The sequence below is a fragment of the Suncus etruscus genome, chromosome 4 (assembly GCF_024139225.1).
Source record: "Suncus etruscus isolate mSunEtr1 chromosome 4, mSunEtr1.pri.cur, whole genome shotgun sequence".
In the NCBI taxonomy this organism is placed as follows: Eukaryota; Metazoa; Chordata; class Mammalia; order Eulipotyphla; family Soricidae; genus Suncus; species Suncus etruscus.
Genome location: NC_064851.1, coordinates 98,387,034 through 98,409,352, shown reverse-complemented (window position 1 = coordinate 98,409,352; position 22,319 = coordinate 98,387,034). Strand labels below are relative to the sequence as shown.

The following is a 22,319-nucleotide window of genomic DNA, read 5'->3' as shown; positions in this document are numbered from 1 at the left end:
TAGTTTGAACATGGAGCATTTTCAGACCATCATAATTTTTACATCTAGAGTACTAAGCAATATGGTAGTGAACACTATAAGCTGAGTATACCATCATGAAGTATACCTCCATGTAGTATCATCTACCATGTCTTGAGGGTCGAGCTTTTTTTCTGAAAGCAAAGTGACAATGTGGGCATTATTATATAATAGTAAAGTAGCTTGAATTGAAAAAAATTGCAAAAACATGCTCAATAAACTGAGTCTGTAACAAAAGTCTATGCAGATGTCTATTTCAGTGGTCTCTATGTACATAAAAATTGAATCATAAAAGCAAACATAAGAATTAAATCATAAAAGCAGACATAATCAAAAGGAAATAATTAAATTAGAGTATTTGTCAAGACATTGTACTAATCAAGACTTATTTTAAAGCTAATATGATAAAGCACTGAACTGCAAATTTAAAATGATGAATCTATATCTCAAAGAACCACTGTGGACAAAGAAGTTGAAGAGTTATTTTAGACATAACAAAATAAGACACTCAAACATACTGATAGTGAGCACTGCAGTGGGAATCTCTGGTTTCCAAACACATTCTGCACCTGTTTCTGTGAATAAAAATCATTAGAACATTATTATAGTCTATTAAAGCTTTTAAAGCTAAACGACTGTTTTCATTGCTTCAGATTTCTTTGTAGTATAAAAGAGATTAACGTTTATGTTTCTTCTCTTTCAGTTGATTTGTTTCATTCTACTTGTTATACCCTGGTAATATGGTATTCAGAGTATCTACCATTTAGACCATTGTGCTTCTTTGTGAGTTATTCTAAATGCCACATATAAGTAATATCATTCTATTTTTATCCTTTTCTTGCTTACTTCATTTAACACATCTTCTAATTCCATCCATATTGCTTTGAGTTGTATGATCGTATCATTCCTTACAGGTATGTACTATTCTATTGCATATATAATACCGCATATTTATGATCCACTCATCTGTGGTTGGACATTGTCTGAGTGTTGCAATGAATAGCGCTGTACATACATAATTTTGGGTGAATGTTTTTCTGTCCTGGCAATAGATACCTAAGAGAGGGATTGCTGGATCATTTTGGTAGCTCAATTTTGAGTTTATTGAGAACCCTCCATACTGTTTTCCAAAGTCATTGAACCAGGCAATATTTTCACCAGTAGTGGATAAGACTTCCTTTCCTCTTTTTACTTATTTATTTATTTTATTTATTTATTGGTTTTTGGGCCACACCCGGCGGTGCTCAGGGGTTACTCCTGGCTGTCTGCTCAGAAATAACTCCGGGCAGGCACTGTGGACTATACAGGACACCGGGATTCGAACCAACCACCTTTGGTTCTGGATCGGCTGCTTGCAAGGCAAACACCGCTGTGCTATCTCTCAGGGCCCTATTTTTTATTTTTGATCAAAGTGGATTACATATCATTCATAGTAATATTTTAGGTATATATTAACATTGAATCAGGGGAATTATCACCACCAAAGTTGACCTCTCCTTCCCTATTCCCATCATGCATCCGATACACCCCTTCCTTACCCCCCCCCAGGCTGCTAGTATAAGTGATCCCCTCTGTATCTAGCTTGCTGTAGGTTGGGTATCAATTCTGTTGTTGGTGGCTTTGGATTTGGTGATTAAGTCTAATCATTTTAATTACTACTTAATGATCATACAATTATTTGGAATTGGTATCATCTATTATTTCCCTCTCAATTTGAGGGCAGAGCAAGATGGTTCTAGTTATGTGGTTCTGTTTTCAAAAAAAGAATTAAAAAAAAAAGAAAAGAAATTGAATGGGGTAAAAATGCCACAGACCAAAAGTGGGCAGAGTGCATCTCAAGGATCTAAACATCACTTTTGAGAGAAGAAAGGGATGAGGATCACCACAACAATACAAAAAGAAAAATCGAACAAGAAATTAATGAGCACTACAGCACTAGAAACATGCCCCACACATTAATCACGCTTCTGAAAAAACATCAAACCTGAGCACAAAAGAAGAAAGGAAACAGCAATGACAATAACAAAACCAAAAAAGCAAAAGCAAAAAAGCAAAAAACAAACAAACAAAAAACAAAGACAAAACTAAAATTTGTGCTGGTTTCTTTTCTCTCTCTCTCTCTTTCCTTCTGCATAGGCACAGTAAATATTGGGGAAATTAGAAAGGGAATTTTCTTGGCCTAAGTGACACAGGGTTTCTCCGCCCTTGAAGCATGTTGTCATGGGATTAACTACAGACTCCATGTGTGTTCATTTACTCTTCCCTAGATCCTTCTGTGGTGTATGGAAGACATCTACTCCATCACGAATGATAAAATCAGACTTCTGTATCTGGAGATCTTAATATCTGTACAGGTCAAGGAATGGAGTTTCTGAAGAAGTATTTTTATTTTAAAGCTCTAGAAATTCAGCTTCTTCATTGTCGTTTTAATCAGTGTTCCATGGTTGGTGGTTCTGGTCATTGAGCTGAACCTAATATGGAGCATGGAATAGCATCTATCGTTATGTTTCCAGGAGACCCATTCAGTTGCAGTTGTCTCAATCATATCTCTGGAGTTAGAGATCCTGGTTGTTGTACAGATCATAGGTTGAACTCTAGACTAGGGCTCTTTTTTTTTATTGGACCAGGATATGTTCTGCCCTTTCATCGTTGTCATCGTCAGTCATCTGTAGATAGCGAACTTGGCTATTGTGCAGATCATAAGATGACAAGTCCTCTGATTTTGTCTTATCGTTAGATGGTGAGGTAAGGTCTTAGGTTTCGATATTGCCATTATCTCATTGTTAGGATATCATATCAGAACTGGATCATGTTGGCATCAGAGCAGTATTAAGGATGTCCCATAGGGGGTTTAGCTCCTGGAGCTGTTATGGAGAGCTGTGTCGTTTCTATGTCTGGAATCCAGAGATCAAGGTTGAATAGTCGTATGATCTCCTTCTTTTTGTTAATGTAGTGTATGATGTTGGTTGATGTGCATATGTTGAGCTATACTTGTATACCTAGGATGAAACACACTTGGTCATGGTGTATAATCTTTTTGATGTGTTGTTGGATTCGGTTTGCTAAGATTTTGTTAAGGATGTTTGCATGCATGTTCATTAGTGAGATTGGTCTGTAGCTTTCCTCCTTGGTGATATCTTTGTCAGTTTTGGGAATGAGCATGATATTAGCTTCATAAAAGGAGTTAGGGAGTATTCCCATCTTTTTATTGTTTTGACAAAATCTAAGGCTCAATAGTAGTAACTCTTCTCTGAATGTTTGACAGAATTCACTTGTAAACCCATCAGGTAATAGACATTTATTCTTGAGGAGTTTGTTTATTTCTTCTTCTTTTTTTTTTTTTAGAAAGTTGCCAACTTCAAAAATTTTTTAATGGAATTTGAAGTTTGAACTCATTTGGAACAAACTGTGACTTAAATAAATATTTAATAAAACAAAACCATAATGAGCATTTCTTTTGAAACACAAATATATATCTACAACCCCTTTTGTTGCTAACAGGTTTAATTAAAGCAGTAAAAATCATTTTAAAGATGACTAAATTATGACAAAGGAATTTAGAGAATGTTTATGTATGAATATTATAGATTCATTCAGCTGATTACTGGTTTATTATTTATAAGGTGGCAAAAGTCAATAATTAAGAATGAAATTTTTGGGCCTGGAGAGATAGCACAGCGGCGTTTGCCTTGCAAGCAGCCGATCCAGGACCAAAGGTGGTTGGTTCGAATCCCGGTGTCCCATATGGTCCCCTGTGCTTGCCAGGAGCTATTTTTGAGCAGACAGCCAGGAGTAACCCCTGAGCACCGCTGGGTGTGGCCCAAAAAACAAAACAAAACAAAACAAAAAAGAAAAAAAAGAATGAAATTTTCTAAAACATTTTTATGGAACTCAACTTATAATAAGTTCCATGAATAAGAAATTTCTTCAAAATTATGTTAAAATTAAACCCTCCTTTGAGGAAACATCCCCTCCACAGAATCAATGTAAGATTTTTTTTAAACCAAAGCATATTTTATTCTTTTATAATTTTCATTGAGATCAAAGTGAATTACATCTTTCACAGACACACACACACACACACACACACACACACACACACAGTTTTTTGGGCCTCACCTAGTTACGCTCAGGGGTTACTCCACGCTTCGTCCTAGGCTAACGCTAGCAAGGTAGACGCCTTACTGCTTGTTTCACCACTCCAGCCCCTCACAGTTATATTTAAGGTACATAGTGACAGTGAATGAGGGCAATTCCCACCACTAATTAACCTTCCTCTGCCACTATCCCCAGCATGCATCCCATACCTTCACCCTTAGTTCCTTGGATTAAGTGTAACAGGTCTCTTTTGTGTATAGCGTGCTTGTCATTGACTTTGGGTTGGGTATTTATGTCTGATCATTTTTTTATTTTCACTCAATACTCATAAGACTCCTTTGATCCTGGTACCATCCACTTTTTTTCAATTTGTAGAAAGACAGAAATATGAGTCAGAACAAGAAGATTTATCTTCAATGGTTCTATTAAAAAAAAAGAATAGAAAAGAAAAGAAAAGAAAAGAAAGCTGACTTTATTTTATCTTCGAGTTTATTCATGAGATTATCCAAGTGTGTAATTCTGCTACAATGGCTTGCTTGAATATTTTTTCCCTTTAGTTCCACCATATTCCCAGATGCTACTGTCTTTCTTCCTTTCCCTATTGTTCTTTGCATTGGGTAGGTTGGAATGCTGGAGTTTCAGGGCGTTTAAAAAAGTGGTCGGTTTATTTGTATAAGAGGTTGGAAGTATATCTGTTTTAGGATTTATTTATTTTAGGTAAGTGAGGTTATTCAAGTATGATAGAAATATTGCAAACTAGTTCATTGAGTTGTTCTTCTGGGACGTATATTTTCTAAGGAAAATAAATGTTAGGACCTATGTGCCTAGAATCATTTGTAATAAATTGAAGTGTTTGCGAGGTTTGGGGGACATTAGTTGTATGGGGAATTACCACAAACTTCTCCTGGGCTGAAGCAGTAGGGGATTCAGGGCTGGTAGCAGAAGACTCTGAGGAGGAGGGTTGGAGGAATGGCTTGTTTATGTGCACCGTGGGTGTTTAAAAGGTGTCCCAGGTGTCCCTGCTAAACTAGCGTTCAAGAGGATTGAAGGTGCAGAGGGTATGTGAGGAATTCCCACAAACCTCTTCTGGGCAAGAGCAGTGGGGGTTTTGGGACCGGTGGCTGGAGATTCCAGGGCTTCTTTATTTTTTTTGAAGGGGGGGAGCTTGGGAGCATTTATCCTGAAGAGAGATCACAAACAAATCACCATTGAATAACTCAAGGTATGACAATATGGAATTACTGGATTTGTTTGTATCTATCTCAATCTTCTTTCATTGTTTCTCATTGGATCTTTGAATGTAGGGCTGAAAATCCAGATGTTCTACTTCTAGGTGTGTTTTTCCCTCAGATAAAAGGCTTGATTGGATAGGAATAATGCTCTTTTCCTTTCATTTTTCAGGGTTTCAGGAAGCAGGTTTGATTTTTGGCCAGCTAATCGAAGCTTATGGTAATGTGGGGAACTCTTTTAAAACATTTTCTCATTATATACTTGTGTGTGTGAATTATTTTCCAGACCGCCTCCTGACCTGATCCTTAAGCATGACAGTGTTCCAGGGGTGAAACCCGAGGGATTAATTCAACATGACAAGATGACTTGCACACAAGAGTACCAAAAGAGAAGAGGACTGGAGGGTCCAGCTCACGGCATGAAGCCCATCATAAAGAGTGATGAGTGCTGTTAGAGAAATAACTACATTGAGAACTATCCTAATAATGCGAAAGAATGAGGGAAGCAGAAAACCTGTCCCAAGTACAGGCGGGGGTGGGGTGGGGAGGAGGGAGATTTGGGACATTGGTGATGGGAATGTTGCACTGGTGAAGGAGGGGGTGTTCTTTGCATAACTAAAACCCAACTACAATCATATTGTAATCACGGTGTTTAAATAAAGATATATAAAAAAGAAACATTACTATGCCTCTCCAGGTGTAGTGTGGGTGGCAGGTGAGAAAAGATCATGTGTTCAGTGTTGGCTTTGCTGGGGATGGAAGTCTGGACAACTGCACTCAACACCAAGATTTAAGGGTCCTCTGGGCAATACAAAGGGAAGACAATGGAAAGAGTACTGTGCCTACCTGAGTTATTTCTTCATGGAGGTACAGCCTCTTGCATATCAGGATCAGAAAAGCCAGCTTTTAGTCATGACAGTAACTATGACTGTTACCCTTTTCTTCAAGGTAGCAGATCTGAGACTGGAATAAATGTTGTATTTTGGTATACCCACAGAACCTGTGATAATTGTTTTGTGTATAATGTTGCTTGTTCATGTATGTATGGTAGGGAAGTAAGGTTTATTTTTTAGTAAGAACACTATTACTGTAGGCCTCTTCCCTAGGATTATTGCTTGAGATTCACCTGGGCCAAAGGCCTGGGTGTCTCGATCATTTCGCCAGGGTTTCTTTGGCCAAACGCAGTCCATCACCTCAATATCAGTCTACTGCCTTTGCATGTCACTACCCTCACCTTAGTCACAAATAATTATGGATTTTTCTTGGGCCTTGGTGATGCGCAAATTAATTCTTGTTTATTTTTTGACATATTTGTTATGAGCTTGAGCAGAGAAATAATGGAAGCACTTAACAATATCAAATACTAATGAAATGTGGTGTAGAACCACTCTTCTTTTTTGCTGTATTTAGATTTTTACATATATTATGATCGCAAAAATTCTCAGTGATTGATGAAATTTGTATTTTTATATTTTCTTTTTCATTGGGATGTGGGTTGTTTTTCACTGGACCTTTTTACTCGTACAACTTTAGCTCCAAAAGATAAGTGCAAGTGATTGTATCATATCCTGCTGACTTTCCCTAAGAGTTAGAGCAATTTATATCCTCCCTATCCATTTATCATGCCTGTTTCTCCATTGTCTTGCCAACACAATGTCCAATATCATGTAATTTAATATTAATTAATAAAAATTATAATTTAATGTTCTAATTTTTACTCTTTTAATGAGTGATAATAATCCAATTTTATAATCCAATAATATATAACACATGCCATTGGTCTCTGAGCACAATTATTATGAGAATTGATCATTTTTATTTATTCCTACTCTAACACTGAGTGTTATACTTGTGTATACTTTTGTTTTTGTTGATGTATCGAATGGAATACTTGTGTTTACATGTGAATACTTGTGTTCTTGTTGATCTGTCAAATGTAATAATAATAATAAGTATACTTGTGTTTTTTGTTGATGTAACTCTAATTATATTTAACAAAACATACTGGAAAAATTTCCAAGATCACTTTGGGAAATAATAAAACATATATCTTTTTCCCAATTTCCCATATTATTAAAGCAAATTATATTATTTAGTTTCCAGAAAATACTGGGTAAATTTAGTTTGTGGATAAGGACCAGAGTTTTCTTATAAAAACTTCAGCCATCTCTAAAATTAACATCTAAATCATTTTTCTTAAAAGAGACCAACATTGAAAAATTTCACCATTAACCATGTGTTAGCAAGTATGGTGCAAAGTAGGTAAATTCACTGTAAATTGATGAAAATTTGTGGTAAGAAAAACACAGACATAGTAACTCTAAAAACCCTAAAAATCTATTTTGTTTGCAATTTGGTTTCGTGAATATAAATAATTTTAATTAACTGTCAATATGTCCTGTTAAAATATTATGGATTTAGGTATAGTGATCTAGATTTTATAAAATTGGGCTACAGAGATTGAAAACAAAAGAGTTTTAAAGATTAATGGTTTTAATTTAATGATAATTTATTAAAGCTTAACATAATCATTACATTCTAAATATTTTAAACATTAAAAATCAGAAAATAGTCTATGAGAGATAATACAGAAAGTGAGGAGTTGCCTTGCATGTGACTAACCCAAATTTAATCTCCAGTACTCTCTGAGTATTATATGATCCTATGAACATCACCAGGAGTCATCCAGGAGCACAGAGACAGGACTAATCCCTGAACAATACAGTGTATGACCCAGGAAGAAACAAAAAATAGCAAATAATAATTAATCAATAGATGTGTTGCATTCATTTGAATTTAAGATTAGAAATGCCTGGGTAAAAATAAGTAGCCTAAGTTTAAAACAGCAGGTACTTGATTCATAAAAAATTATCTAGTTTTAGAAAGTGTTAGTAATTCTGCTCAAAAAAATTTTAAATCTTTAACAGTTTCCAAAAGTAGCTAAGAAATGATTTTGAGATATATGTCAAGAAACTTTCGAAGTATAGTCCTCGTTCCAGGTATCTTTATGAAAATTTTCAATAGTTTTAAGAATGATGAGTCTAAAAGAGAAATAAAATTAGTTTCCATACATTTATAACTTTGCAATAATATTTTCTAACAAAATTTTATTTTTCATACAAATATTAAATTTTAATTTATTTATATTTAATAATATAAAGTTTTAAATTAAAATCATTTGACCAGTTAATTATTAATAATTTTCTTGTGCTTTTCTTCTCTTGCTTTTATCCACTGTGATTTTATGATTTTCTATACTAACATTCTTAGATTCCTTTATCTTTAACTTATCTACTATAAAATGTGTAAATCATTTTATACTTAAAGTTATTTTGTTGATAACAACCTAAATCAAAATGTATTTTAAATTGTTATATTTTTACTTTTGGTTTTGTTTTGTTTTGGGGTCAAACCCGGTGACACTCAGAGGTTACTTCTAGCTATGCGTTCAGAAATAGCGCCTGGCTTGGGGGACCAGATGGGATGCCTGGAGATATAACCGCGGTCCATCCTAAGTTAGCATGTGCAAGGCAAACATCCTATGGCTTATGCCACTGCTCCGGTCCCTACTTTTACATTTTCTACTACTAATTTGCAATCTTCATTTTCAATTAATTAATTTTTAATAATTTTATATGGTTCATCTAATGGTGTTGACAGCTTTGTAAACTAGAATATTTTGGGTTGATAATTTTTCTCTAAGCACTTTGATATAACAGATCACATCTGCCGTCCTGAAAAGTTTTAGCCTTTAAATGACTAGTAATAGTTCTATAGCTATTCCCTGTGCCTAACAAGCAATTGTTTTTAGTTACTTTTAAGAGACTAATCTTGAGTTTAATTTTTTATATTAAGCACAACTGTGTTAGTGTTGTTCTTTTTAGTCTACTTTTATTTAGAATTATCTGATTTTGATGCCTTCTGGATTTTGATGCCTATTTTTCCCAGGATTTTTTTTTAGCATTATTTCTTTATATATATTTTATTTTTTTTATATTTTTAATGTTCTTTAAGCTATTCACTCTTTTCACTATTTTATTCTTTCCACTACTCTAAATTAATTGCACTACCTTGTTTACTAATTGATTTACTTGCTATTGGATTCTCAATAAAAATTTGTCAATTCAATTATATTATTTAGGTCTGCAATTTTTGAATAGTAATCATTTCTATATATATGTTCATATTTTCTCTTGGTTTGGTCATCATTTTCTTTACTTTAAAGATTATATTTATAAAATTATTTTAGGCAGTTTTCTTTGCTCTCAGTTGCTAAGGGCATAATAATCATAAAAGTTCAAAAAACCTCAAAAAGCACTTAGAAGCAGTGATCATCATACAGAAACTTTTGTTACAGTCCTTTGGAACCTGTGAACTTATGTCCCACTGGTCACCAGAGCCAGAAAATCTGGGACTCATATGTAAAAACAAAAAAGTACAGTATGTTTGCAAATTTTACTATTTAGGACATTACAGTGACTTGAAGTTAGGTGAAGGGAGTTCAATAACTCCTACTGTGTTCCCAGACTCTGGATAGCATTTAAATAGGTATATGATAACACATAGAGAATGGCTAGCAAGTGAAGAAAGTTCTGAATCTGTAACTATTAACATAAGCAAATAGACATTTTTCATTAAAAAAAAAAAAACTAGAAGTGGGGACCAGAGATAGATCAGTGTTTGCCATGCATGTGGCTGACCCGGTATGGATGAACCTGGGTTAGATCCCCAGCATCCCACATGGTCCTCCAAACCTGCCAGGAGAGAGCCTCTGGGTGTGTCCCCTCCAAGAAAAAGATTAGAAGTGTTTTAGTCTAGGCATGGTATCTGTGTCAGGACTGCCTTAAATGCCAGTCCTTTAAGCACTGTCTCTTAGTTGACTTTAGCCAGATGGATCTTGTAAAACCAGCCCTCATAATCTTTTTTTTTTTTTTTTTTTTTTTTTTTTTTGGTTTTTGGGCCACACCCTGTGCCGCTCAGGGGTTACTCCTGGCTATGCGCTCAGAAGTTGCTCCTGGCTTCTTGGGGGACCATATGGGACACCGGGGGATCGAACCGCGGTCCGTCCTAGGCTAGCGCAGGCAAGGCAGGCACCTTACCTCCAGCGCCACCGCCCGGCCCATCATAATCTTAAGTAAGGGAACTCTCAGTCCTAAAAGAAGATCTTATAAATTGATGTGTCAAACTATTTATTTATTTATTATTTATTAGGAAGACTCTGAAAGTTTAAAATTTCCTCCCAGTAAAGTATTGCTGTGGAAAAATGGGGTTTAATTTTTTGAAAGATAGTGTGACAGTCTTTTCTAATTTTTCGAAGGTGCAAGAGTTTGTTTGTTTGTTTTTTTTTTTATCTAGTTTCTGGATTTCTCTCACATAAATTATTCTTATGTTGCTGTGCATTTATAAAAATGAGTTTGATGTCATTTGATGTCAATTTTAAGCTTATGTCATTTATTTTATGTGATATTTTAAAATATAAAACGAAAATTTTAAGTTTATATCATTTACTTAAAATGATGTTATTTTAAGTTTATAGCTTCTATTGTTCTTATACTCCCACAGGTTAAAATATTATACTATACAAGTCCATATATTATTTAATATTATTTTATTGTATAATTATATTAATCATTTAACTATTTATATTGTATTAATATTAATTATTTTATTATATTAATTTTTTACACATAATTCCTGAGCTCACTGCATAAGAACATCTTTCAAAATTTTTGATGATTTGCTAATTCAAATTATATAGAGTTCTGTTTATCATTGTGACAGAAAGATGAAGAGCTGGAACATAGTACTTTTCTATTACTAGTAATAGAAGGGTAGGGAGTTCAGAAAATTCAACTTGCTGTTTTTCCACTAATTGTGGAGGCTCTCCTTTTGAGATTCCTTTCCTTTCATATTTAAGAGTGATATATAGGGGCCAGAGCAATGGTACAGCAGGTAGGGTGTTTGGCTTACACGTGGCTGACCTGGGTTCAATTCCCAGCCTCCTATATGGTCTCCGGAGCCTGCCAAGAGCAATTTCTGAGTGTAGAGCCAGGAGTCACCCTGAGCACTGCCAGGTGTGGCACAAAATAAAAACAAAACCAAAAAACAAGCAAACAAACAAACAAAAAACCCGAAAATGTTATGCTTTAATATGTGTTTGTGTTTGTGTGTATATATATATATATGTGTATATATATATATATATGGATTTCTAGTTTTAAAAATGCCAACTCAAGGTACTCTGAGGACTTTATAGTCTAATAAAAACCCATAAAAAAGTATAGAACCAAAATATTTAACATTTATTTTATTTTAAAATGTGTTGTGGCTTTATTTTAGAATGTGTTGTAATGATATAATGGCATAATCATTTATTCATTAACTGTAATACTGTTTTCCTTATGGTGTTATTTATAAGGCACTTACCTGAAGTACTGTCCACTTTTTCAAGCGAAGTTAGAACATAAATAAGTATGTTCTGAGAGCCACTGAAATCTTTGATAAAGGGAGCTTTATCTTCATTAGTAAGGATTCGTGGGGGCAGTGATTCCTGGAATCCATGTACTCTAGTCATAGTTGTATGGAAGCGAATAATCGCCAAATACTTCACAGCATTAAACCAAGATTTTTGAAAATCTACCTCAGAGTTAGAATAATATGCAAACCTAAAAAGCAAATGCAAAAACATCTAATTGCTCCACTCAGAATTTCAGCCTCATTGTTTTATAGAAAAGGTCATCTTCTGGCAATAAATTATCTCTATAATCTCACAAATGAGACTGTGAGTTATATATCACATAATTAAGACTGTGAAAAATAAATACATTTATTTATATATCCTAGAAATAATATTCTAATAAATAATATGGACAATTAAAATTTAATTTGAATAGGAGCACCCCTTTGATTATTTATATTTTATTTTGTATTTTTATCTTTTTCAACCAGATACTCACATGTGATTATTATGTAGTAATCAAATGTTAGGCTGTGAACACATAATACTCTTTAGAAATATGGAACATAAGTAGGTCTTAAGGTCAAATGTTTGTTAGATTCAAGCATTCTTTATAAAACTGTTGGTTTGGGGGCCAGAGCAGTGGCTTAAGTGGTAAGGAGTGCGGCTTGCTCACGCTAGCCAAGGATAGATGGTGGTTCGATCCCCGGGGCATCCCATATGTTCCCCCAAGCCAGGAGCGATTTCTGAGTGCATAGCCAGGAATAACCCCTGAGCATCACTGAGTATGGCCCACTGTTTTTAAAGACAGAACATTTCTAAAATATTGAACACCCTCAAAACATTGATAGGTAATTTTCTTGTCTGATTTTATAAATATTTTTATGGTTGTTGATTTTATCCTACTGGAACAAGTGTGCCAGAGAACTAAACTTTCTCACCTATTTGGTTTAATAGTACTACAGTTGAAAGGTTGAAAGTCTAGAAAATAGTGTTAGAACTGTATGATGTACAATTCTATATCCATCAACTGTCTAAACATGGTAGTACAGCATCAAGTACTGATTCATATAGATAGTTGCTACCCAAGTTACTTTTATTAGCTAAAGAGAATGATATATCAAGTTTTAAGTTTCTTTGTGTCTAGCATAGTCTCCCTTTTTAATATTTTAATATTAGATGTTTTAATAAAAACAAAATTCAATTAGCAGAGCAAAGAAAATAAAGTGGTAATGAAAAGAAAAAAATATTCTTTTTTACATAATGATACTTGTTCAAATATATTGAAATTGCAAGCTGCTCATTTTCTCTGTATTGATTCTTTTTTTTTTTTTTTTAGTTTTTGGGTCACACCCGGCGTTGCTCAGGGGTTACTCCTGGCTTTCTGCTCAGAAACAGCCCCTGGCAGGCACGGGGGACCACATGGGACACCGGGATTCGAACCAACCACCTTTGGTCCTGGATCGGCTGCCCGCAAGGCAAACACCGCTGTGCTATCTCTCCGTGCCCTCTCTGTATTGATTCTTAGTGAGTTTGTGGAAGTGAGATAATGTAATGTGTGGTTTTATATAGTAATGATTTAATGTATAATATCTATGATAAAAATCATCAGAAAATCTTGACACTGTTACTTTATCTAAAATATAATAAATAAAATTAAGAAATAGACTAATTGGACTACATCAAACTTGATTTGTCAAAAATATTTGGCATAGAAAAAATATCACTGACAAAATGGAGAAAACTTATGAAACATATTTGAAACTGTTTATCTGATTAAAAGTCAATATTCAAAATACAGAAAAATCCTATTCACCTCAAAAGCAACAACCGAACTCACCTATTTTAACAATTGCCAAGATCATTTGTGTATTTGCAACAACACAGACCTTGAGGGGTTCATATTGAATGCAATAAGTCAAAAACCTAATTGTATATATATGATCTGTGAAATATAAGTAAACAAAACAAGAAAAACAAAGTAATAAAAGAAGTCCTTAGACTTGGAAAACAGAAAGGAGCGTGGTGTTTGATACTGGTAGAGGATGCATCAGTCGGTGATGAATGATAACTGAAAATTTTCAAGTACTATATAGGTTTTATATGTGCAGCTTCTCACCTCACAACTATATATATGTACATATATACACACATATATAAAACTATACCCACCACTTCTTTCTGTATAAAGAACTTTTTTCTAAACCTAAAAATACTAAGGTATCCATAGCATGTGACTAGAATCCCATGTAACTAGATATATACTTGTTAGGAAATTATGTACAAATTTTAGAAGAATAAAAAGGTATAAATAAGAACAAAAATTATTTTCCTATAAATAAAATTTCTTTAGGACCCATTCTTACCTATCTTCAAAAGTTTTGTAAACATTTTCTATACTTGAGGCATGAGCAGTCCATAAATACATCAACAGGTCATCAAAGCTAATAAAAGGCGATTGTATGAGCTATAAAAATAAGGGAAATATCTTTAAGCTTTTAACAATTTCTCTGCAACTTAACTCAGTTCACTTTTTGAGGGGCACTCCCAGCAATACTTAGGGGATTGGTAGTAATAACATAAATAAAATGTCAATACTCACCAAAGCACTATACATATTTAATGCAATCTCTATAAAGATACCCATGATATATTTCAGAGAAATGATCAAATACTTTTGAAATGCTTATGGAAAAACAAACCTCCAAGAATAAGTAAAGGAATCCTGGGAAAAAGACAATAGGAGACATAGTTTTCTCTCATTTTAAACTGCACTATAAAACTATAGTAATAAAAACAGCATTGCCTTGAATAGATAGTATGTAATAATAACCAAAGACAACAGAGATTAGGGCCAAGAAGAGTGCTCTGTGTTTGGAAATTTGCCAAAAAGAGCAAAGGAGTGCAGTAGGGCAGAGAAGGGACCACTATGATAATGACAGTTGAAATGATCACTCTGGACAAGAACTGATTACTGAAAGGAGGTAAAAGTTATATGCATGATATCCCTTCAGTAACAATACTGCAACCCATACAGGCAGGAAGGGGATGGACAAAGAGGAAGGAGAGAAACAAACTGAATGGTGGGAACTATGCACTGGTAAAGGGTTAACTGTTTATTGCATAACACATTGCATAATCATAACGTATGATCACCATTTTGTAATTGCACCTTATGGTCATTCATTAAAAATTTATTAAATAAAAAAGAATTTTTTATCTTAGAAATAATTTATAGGTCATCAATAACTAACTTGTTATGAAGATCACAATGAATGTACATATAAAAATGACCTGCAAATATTTCCCTGAGAAAATATTTTAATAATTTCTAGAAATAAGTGTTTTTGTTTATTATTTATTTTTTCTTTACTAAATATTAAGTGCATGAAATCACCATACAAATGTAGGATTAATTAAAATATAATTAAATTGTTGACAATCATAATTAAAATAATAAAGCAATCTATAGAACTAGTAAGTCTATCTTATAACATTGGTATATCTCTATATTTTGTTTTTGCTGAAAATTTGGTTTTGGTTGTCACCTTAATTGTAATTGTAATTAATGAGCTATTCTGAATGTTTCAATTCATAATTGAGGATGAGATAAAGTGAGTAGTTTTTGAGTCAGAGGGTACTAATGACATGACAATAATGCAATTACAATTGCATGACAATTAATGCAATAACATTAATTTAACCTTTAGTGCAATAAAATTAATTTAACTTTTTAAAAACAATTTACACTCATACTTGGAAAATATCTGACAACACAAAAACCTAGACCAATAGTTATTTTAAAATTATCTTATTAATTCATAAGAATAAATTACATGAGATCAAAAAATTAACCTGGAAAAAGGTTTTCCATTTTCTCATTAGCTCAGGGTGGGATGAAAAACAGCTGGAAACACTATGACAAAACTTTGTCCCATTTGTAGGTGGAAGCAAAATTTCCACTTGGTCAGATGATATCCCCATTATACCAACATCAACTGCAGCAAGCACAGGAGGTATGCATAGAAAATAATTTAGATCTGTAAAGGAAAAACATTTAATATTACCATGAGCATTAAAAACTGTAATAGAAGGTATTTTAGATTCTCAGTAAATAATCAACCAAAACGAACAAATTCAGGAATATAGCAGAAAGTCATTATAAAAATAATTTCCTAGGCTGGCATTGTGGTTGGTTGCCTTGCAGGGAGTCAACCCAGATTCATTCACTGTGCCCAAGCCTCACCATGAGCGATTCCTGAATGCATAGTTACCAGTTAGCCCTGAGCTTTACTTTGTGGCCCAAAAACCAACAAAATTCCTTCTACAGTTTATATAAAACTTTAAGCTGGGGCCGGATAGGATGGAAGTAAAGTGTTTGCCTTGCATGCAGAAGGACAATGGTTTGAATCCCTGCATCCATATGGTCTCCCGAGCCTGCCAGGAGCGATTCCTGAGCGTAGAGCCAGGAGTAACCCCTGAGTACTGCCGGGTGTGACTCAAAAACCAAAAATAAACAACAACAAAAACAAAAAGAACGTTAACCAATTTCTGCTCATATATTCTCAATTATAAGTAAGCAAGAGTTTAAGTGATTACTTATATTTAAAATAGAAAGGAATTAAAAAATTTGGTAAGGCATTCTTTTTAAATTACTAATTTTAAAAAGAAAAAAGTATCCACTGTGCTAAGAATTATCAATACTTCTAACAAGCTTCACCATAAAATGTTATTTTTCCTACAATATATTAATGTGGTTATCTAATTGATCTATACTATTTAGCTGACTTTAATGTGCAGTCATAATACTGCAAAATCTTTAGTGTATAGTCCCTAGAAAACAAAAATGGTGGCTAAGGTTTGAGAATATACCTTTGGATAATTAAGTTACAATGAATTTGACAATGTTCATTTGTGTTTAGAGAGTTAGGACATTTAGAGTTAATGGTGCTTCCCCAGTGCTAGTTTTGGTATCCTGAATGCAGCTTGGAGTGATCCCTGAGCACAGAGCCTGGAGTAAACACTAAGCAGTTTGGTGTGATCCCAAAACAAAACCAAAAAGCTTATTTTACCTAAATAGCATATTTAAGAAATATTTTAATATTTTATAGATGTCTAAAATCTATACTGATTTTTATGTATAATACAAAACATTTTTTATCATAGAGATCATTTGTAAATGCAATACACAATCCTCTAAAATCATAAATTAGTTGGAACATAAATAAACCTGAATTTCACAATCATATATGGGTTTCTGAAAAGAATTGATTGCTTCCATATTAGAAAACTTGATGTTTGTCTTTCTATAAAAGAAAAATGTATTGTATTCTTGTTTCTAATTTTGTCAAATATATCCAAGAATATTTTTATAAAATAATTTAATTACTGACTGAGAAATAAAAATGAGAATATTTAACAATAATTCTGGTAGGGGCTATAGGTAGGGCGTTTGTCTTGCATACAACCTACTAGAGATTGATTTCCAGCATCCCATATGGTCTCCCGAGCTTGCCAGGAGTGATTTCTGGTACAAAGCCAGAAGTAGCCCTGAACACAACCAAGTGTGGCCAAAGCCAAATAATAATAATAATAATTATTATAATAAGGAGAAGAAGAAGGAGGAGGAGAAGGAGAAGCGGAAGAAGAAGAAGAAGAAGAGAAGCAGAAGAAGAGAAGAAAAAGAAGAAAAGAAGCAGAAGAAGAAAAAGGAAAAAAGCAGTAGAAGAAAAGAAGCAGAAGAAAAGCAGCAGCAGCAGCAGCAGCAGCAGAAGAAGAAGAAGAAGAAGAAGAAGAAGAAGAAGAAGAAGAAGAAGAAGAAGAAGAAGAAGAAGAAGAAGAAGAAGAAGAAGAAGAAGAAGAAGAAGAAGAGAAGGAGAAGAAGAAGAAGAAGAAGAAGAAGAAGAAGAAGAAGAAGAAGAAGAAGAAGAAGAAGAAGAAGAAGAAGAAGAAGAAGAAGAAGAAGAAGAAGAAGAAGAAGAAAAGAAAAAGAAGAAGAGAATAATTCTGGTGTTTATATATATATATATATATATATATATATATATATATATATATATATGAATAAAGGAAAAGTACTACTTATAACATTTTTGTAGCAGCTTTATCTCAAACTTGCCTTTATTAGAATGTGAAGACATTTAGTGAGAGAAAAATTAGTAAAAGCATTATTATCTTGTTCTCTTTTTTCTCATTTGTTATTCTGAAAATTCTCTTCTGTAGTGGAAACTCCAGCTTACAAGAGCTGGTCTTTCAAAAACAGTTTAAAAATAGCTGATTCTTTGTAGTTCTTTGTGGTTTCTTGGAGTAAACATTATTGCCTATGTTAGTAAATGAACCTACCAGCCCACCAACTGTCCTCGGAGACACATAAGGGATCAGATTCATAGCCACATTCTGTCCTTCTTGTGGGATCAGCTAATCTGCCTAGAAAGAGAAGATACACAAAACATTTATTTTTGTTTGTTTGTTTGTTTTTTTGTTTTTGGGCCACACCTGTGACGCTCAGGGGTTACTCCTGGCTATGCGCTCAGAAGTCGCTCCTGGCTTGGGGGACCATATGGGACACCGGGGGATCGAACCGCAGGCAAGGCAGGCACCTTACCTCTAGTGCCACTGCCCGGCCCCCACACAAAACATTTATTATGTACATTTTAAAACTGGTTATAATTATTAGTTGGGTGTATTTTGCTTACAAAGGTAGATATGTTTAGCCATCGAATGATTTTCTATCACTCTCTAATGTAACCTCCCTTCTCTGAAACAATATCAGATATTGACCTAATGTTGGTGAACAATTATATATTTTAGCTGAAATACACGAGGCTGACTATCGATTATTTTTAGTCTTCAACTGAACATGCTTTAAATAAGGTTCGATATCCTCTTTTCTGTCCATAGAACAAAATTTCCTCTATTCAGTCCATAGAACAAAAGTTTTATTTAAAAATCATTTGCATAACCTTTTTCCTCTGTTCAAATCTGAGAACATGCTCTTTTCATTTCTGCCTTAGAAGCATTTTATAGTTTTCACCATAATATTTATTCATTTAAAAGTGCTCATTTTTTAAATCTTGATTATCCTTACAATATCTGAACTTAACACAATGCTTATTCTTAATTCTAAGCCAAACCATTTAACCAAAATACTAAAATGTCAATGAAAATTTATGTTTGTGAAGTTGTATTTGTCTGTGATCCTGGACATTTCCTACTTCCTAAACTTAAAACTCAAATTTTAAGTATGTTAACTATTTCAGTAATTGATTCTTTAAAAAAGTAAATATTCTCCTTTAGTTTTATCATTTCGTCTTTCAAAGATTACCCAACCTCCTTCCCTTCAAACTCTCCATGTTTTCATTTCTCTTCCCATTTCCTTCTTTACACACACACATACACACACACATATATATATATACATATATATGTATATATACATATATTCTCCACTCAGTCACATATACATATGTCACTTTAGTCCTAAGCTCTGTATTTTTGGCTACTTTTCATAACTATAAAAAAAGAATAGAATTTCTCTTTACTTTATCATAGATTTTCTTTTTTCACATTTTATTTATTTATTGTAATTAATATATTTATTTAAACACCTTGATTACAAACATGATTATGGTTGGGTTTCAGTAATGTAAAGAATATCCCCCTTAACCAGTGCAACGTTCCCATCACCAATGTCCCAAATCTCCCTCCTTCCTTCTCTACCCCCACCTGTACTCTAGACTTTCTAGGCTTTCTACTACCCTCGTTTATTCTCATTGTTAGGATATATCATGATTTTCTTTCCAACTAAATAGTTCTTTTCAATGTGCAGCCAAATTTGAGAATGACCAGTTAAACTAATTTTTATTTTCTAAAAGGATGTTTCAATTCCTATGTGATATTTTATCCCTATTTTAAGTCTCATCTTAATCCATTGTTTCCTAATTATTTTACTTGACTTCATTTTGCCCCTTTCACTTTTAATTGTTATTCAACTGTTACTTATTGCTTTCTGTTTAATTATATTTATATATATATATGTTTATTTTCTAATGGTGCGATAAGGTCTTCTATGGCAGATAAACTGTCTCAAAGTATTTGTTTATTGTTATCACCCATATAACTGCTCCCATCAACAGGTGAGTTTGGTTTGACTATATCATACCATAATGTAATGTATGTCATGAAATGAAATTGATGTGAATTTAATCAAAGAGGAAGATTCTGCCAGCCCATTCAGCTTTTATACCCAGTCCCTTTGAAGCACACTTCTTAAAGTAGGCTTTATTTTTTGAACTATGTCTATTTTGAACCCCAGTAAATTCAGATAATTGAGAGTAGATTTTAGTCTCTATATGTGCCCTAAAAAGGTAGTTGACTTGTCCATTTATTTCAGACTTTAGACAAATGTAGCTTGTTTACTCAGAGAAAAACATCCTCCTAGACAGGGCATTACTCCTTAGCACTTCTTTTGTTAGTGAATAGGTAATCAAAACTTTAAGAGATTCTACCTAATTCAAAATATTTTTGTAGTGAATATTTTCTTCATGGTTTTTTACACCCCAGTGCCTATAGAATTTCAACCAATATTTGTGAAAAGGACAATAAATCATTTATAAAATCTTTTAGTGAATGGCAACTATGTCTTCTGCTCCATTACTCTTTCTAGTAAATGGCTATATTAATAGATCATTAAAATAAATATTAGAAACATTCTTACCTGTATTATATTGCCAGCCAAATTGCAGAGGCAATCCCCATAAAGGATTTTGTTCATTATCTTCTCCAAATCGTTCAAAATATTTGGCTGTCCTAATTAATAGAATTCTATACATCCCCAATCTCTCAATGTATAACCATGGATAAATAACATATTTTCCATTCTGTAACTTATATTTATTAAAATGATCAGGACTCTCTTTCCACCTAGGAGGATATAGAGCTGAAATGTTGGGTTTTTCTGCTATAGAAACAGAAAAGAAAATAATTAGTATGCAGACCCAAAGAAGAGAGAAAGCCATCATGCCAATATTGCAGAATAAGATTTGAGCTGGGTTTTTATTGAGAAATAGAGGACTAACTCGGATGTATGCTAATTGTTCAATAATTGTTTTCTTTTCCCTGGATATGGTAAAATGAAAATGCCTTCTTTGCCAATGAAAATAAAGATAATTCTATTGTTAATAATACTACCAATATTGCTTTATATTAAAGTGACAGTTGAATATAATCTTAAAAAGTTTAACATTAAATATTTATTTTAAGGTTGCCTTATATTGTTTTTCTTTGTTTTTGATTGGGTTGGGGAGTCACATCTGCCAGTGCTCAGATTTGTGCTTATTGTACAACTGTTTTCTTTTCCCTAGAGATGATAAGATGAGAAAGAAAGTGCCTTGCCAATGACAATAGGATAATTGTTTAGTTAAATAATACTAGTAATGTTGTTTTATATTCACATGACAGTTGAAAGATAAGATCTTAAGAAGTTTAATGTTGAGTATTTACTTTAAAATTGATATTTTTGTTTTAATTATTTTATTTTTTCTGGTAGCCAGGCACCTGCTGTCATTGCAGTTGAATAGATTACTTTTTATTTTTATGATGAAGATAATTTATTTAATATAAAGGCAGTATACAAAGTAGAAGACAAAATATTTCTCTGAGTTTCCTTCATCCATTGGATGGCCTTATTTTCTTTCACTAAAGTGCTTTTAAAATTTATGCTTTTGCATAAGTTTTATTTAAATTTTTTCTTAGCCTTGGGAAGAAATGCAGTGAAAGTTTTCTACTAAGGGTTTAAGTTAAAATATCTGAAAGTTTTCTAGCAAGGATTTAACTTAAAATATTCTCAAGGATTGCTAACAGACAACATAAAATTATGCTCACAACTAAGATAAGCAAGCAGAGTCTGGACAAATGTATGCCCAAGTTTCTATATGTTGTCTTCTCTCTTAGAATAGTACACAAGAAAAAGAATATACTCCTGATATAGCATAGATATATAAAGATATAGCAATATTTGTCTGATATTCTGCCTATTAAAAATAGGTTCAAGCCATTTAATTGGACATGGCAATATTCAAAATTTTCAGATTCTATAAAGAAAGTGGATTTCTAGCACAAGCTATGCTTTGTTATTTTTCTTGCTTTGTATTTTTATTGTTTACTTTTTACATAGCCCATTCATGAAACATTCTAGTCTCCTTTAATTGATGATTGAGAACTTTGAGAGCCCTATACATAGATACTATACAAGGATCAATCATACAAATAAGTTTTTAAATTATTAATATTCAAACAATTTTTTAAATTTAAGTTATAATTCACATAGTTTTCCATAGTTGAGTTTCAGGTGTACAGTTTCTAAAAGGAACCCTACCATAGTATTGACTTTTTTTTTTATCAGTGTCCCCAGGTCCTTCTTCCCCTCCCAACATGCCTTCTTAAATTTGGTTGTGCAGTTTGAATGTCATGTTATAGTGTGAGCTCATTGGTTTAGATATATCTGTATATCACACCTC

At 33.2% G+C, this 22,319-nt stretch overlaps 1 protein-coding gene across 1 annotated transcript; it reads right to left on the bottom strand.

Moving 5' to 3' along the window:
* Window positions 1-2,633: 2,633 nt before the first annotated feature.
* C4H6orf58 (chromosome 4 C6orf58 homolog) lies at window positions 2,634-20,856 on the bottom strand. Its single transcript, XM_049772620.1, has 6 exons — window positions 20,519-20,856; window positions 18,145-18,228; window positions 15,658-15,842; window positions 14,169-14,269; window positions 11,772-12,010; window positions 2,634-2,770 (listed from the first exon to the last, which is right to left on the bottom strand). The coding sequence occupies exons 1-6, from the start codon at window positions 20,820-20,822 to the stop codon at window positions 2,634-2,636; spliced, it is 1,050 nt and encodes a 349-aa protein (XP_049628577.1). The 5' UTR covers window positions 20,823-20,856.
* Between the last annotated feature and the right edge of the window lie 1,463 nt (window positions 20,857-22,319).

Coding starts and splice junctions, on each gene's coding strand:
- C4H6orf58 (XM_049772620.1), bottom strand. CDS start 20,822: ATGATGGCTTTCTCTCTTCTTTGGGTCTGCATACTAATTATTTTCTTT. Junction 18,229..20,518: donor TGGCTGGCAATATAATACAG/GTAAGAATGTTT, acceptor TTCTCTTTCTAG/GCAGATTAGCTGATCCCACA. Junction 12,011..14,168: donor TACAAAACTTTTGAAGATAG/GTAAGAATGGGT, acceptor TTTGCTTTTTAG/GTTTGCATATTATTCTAACT.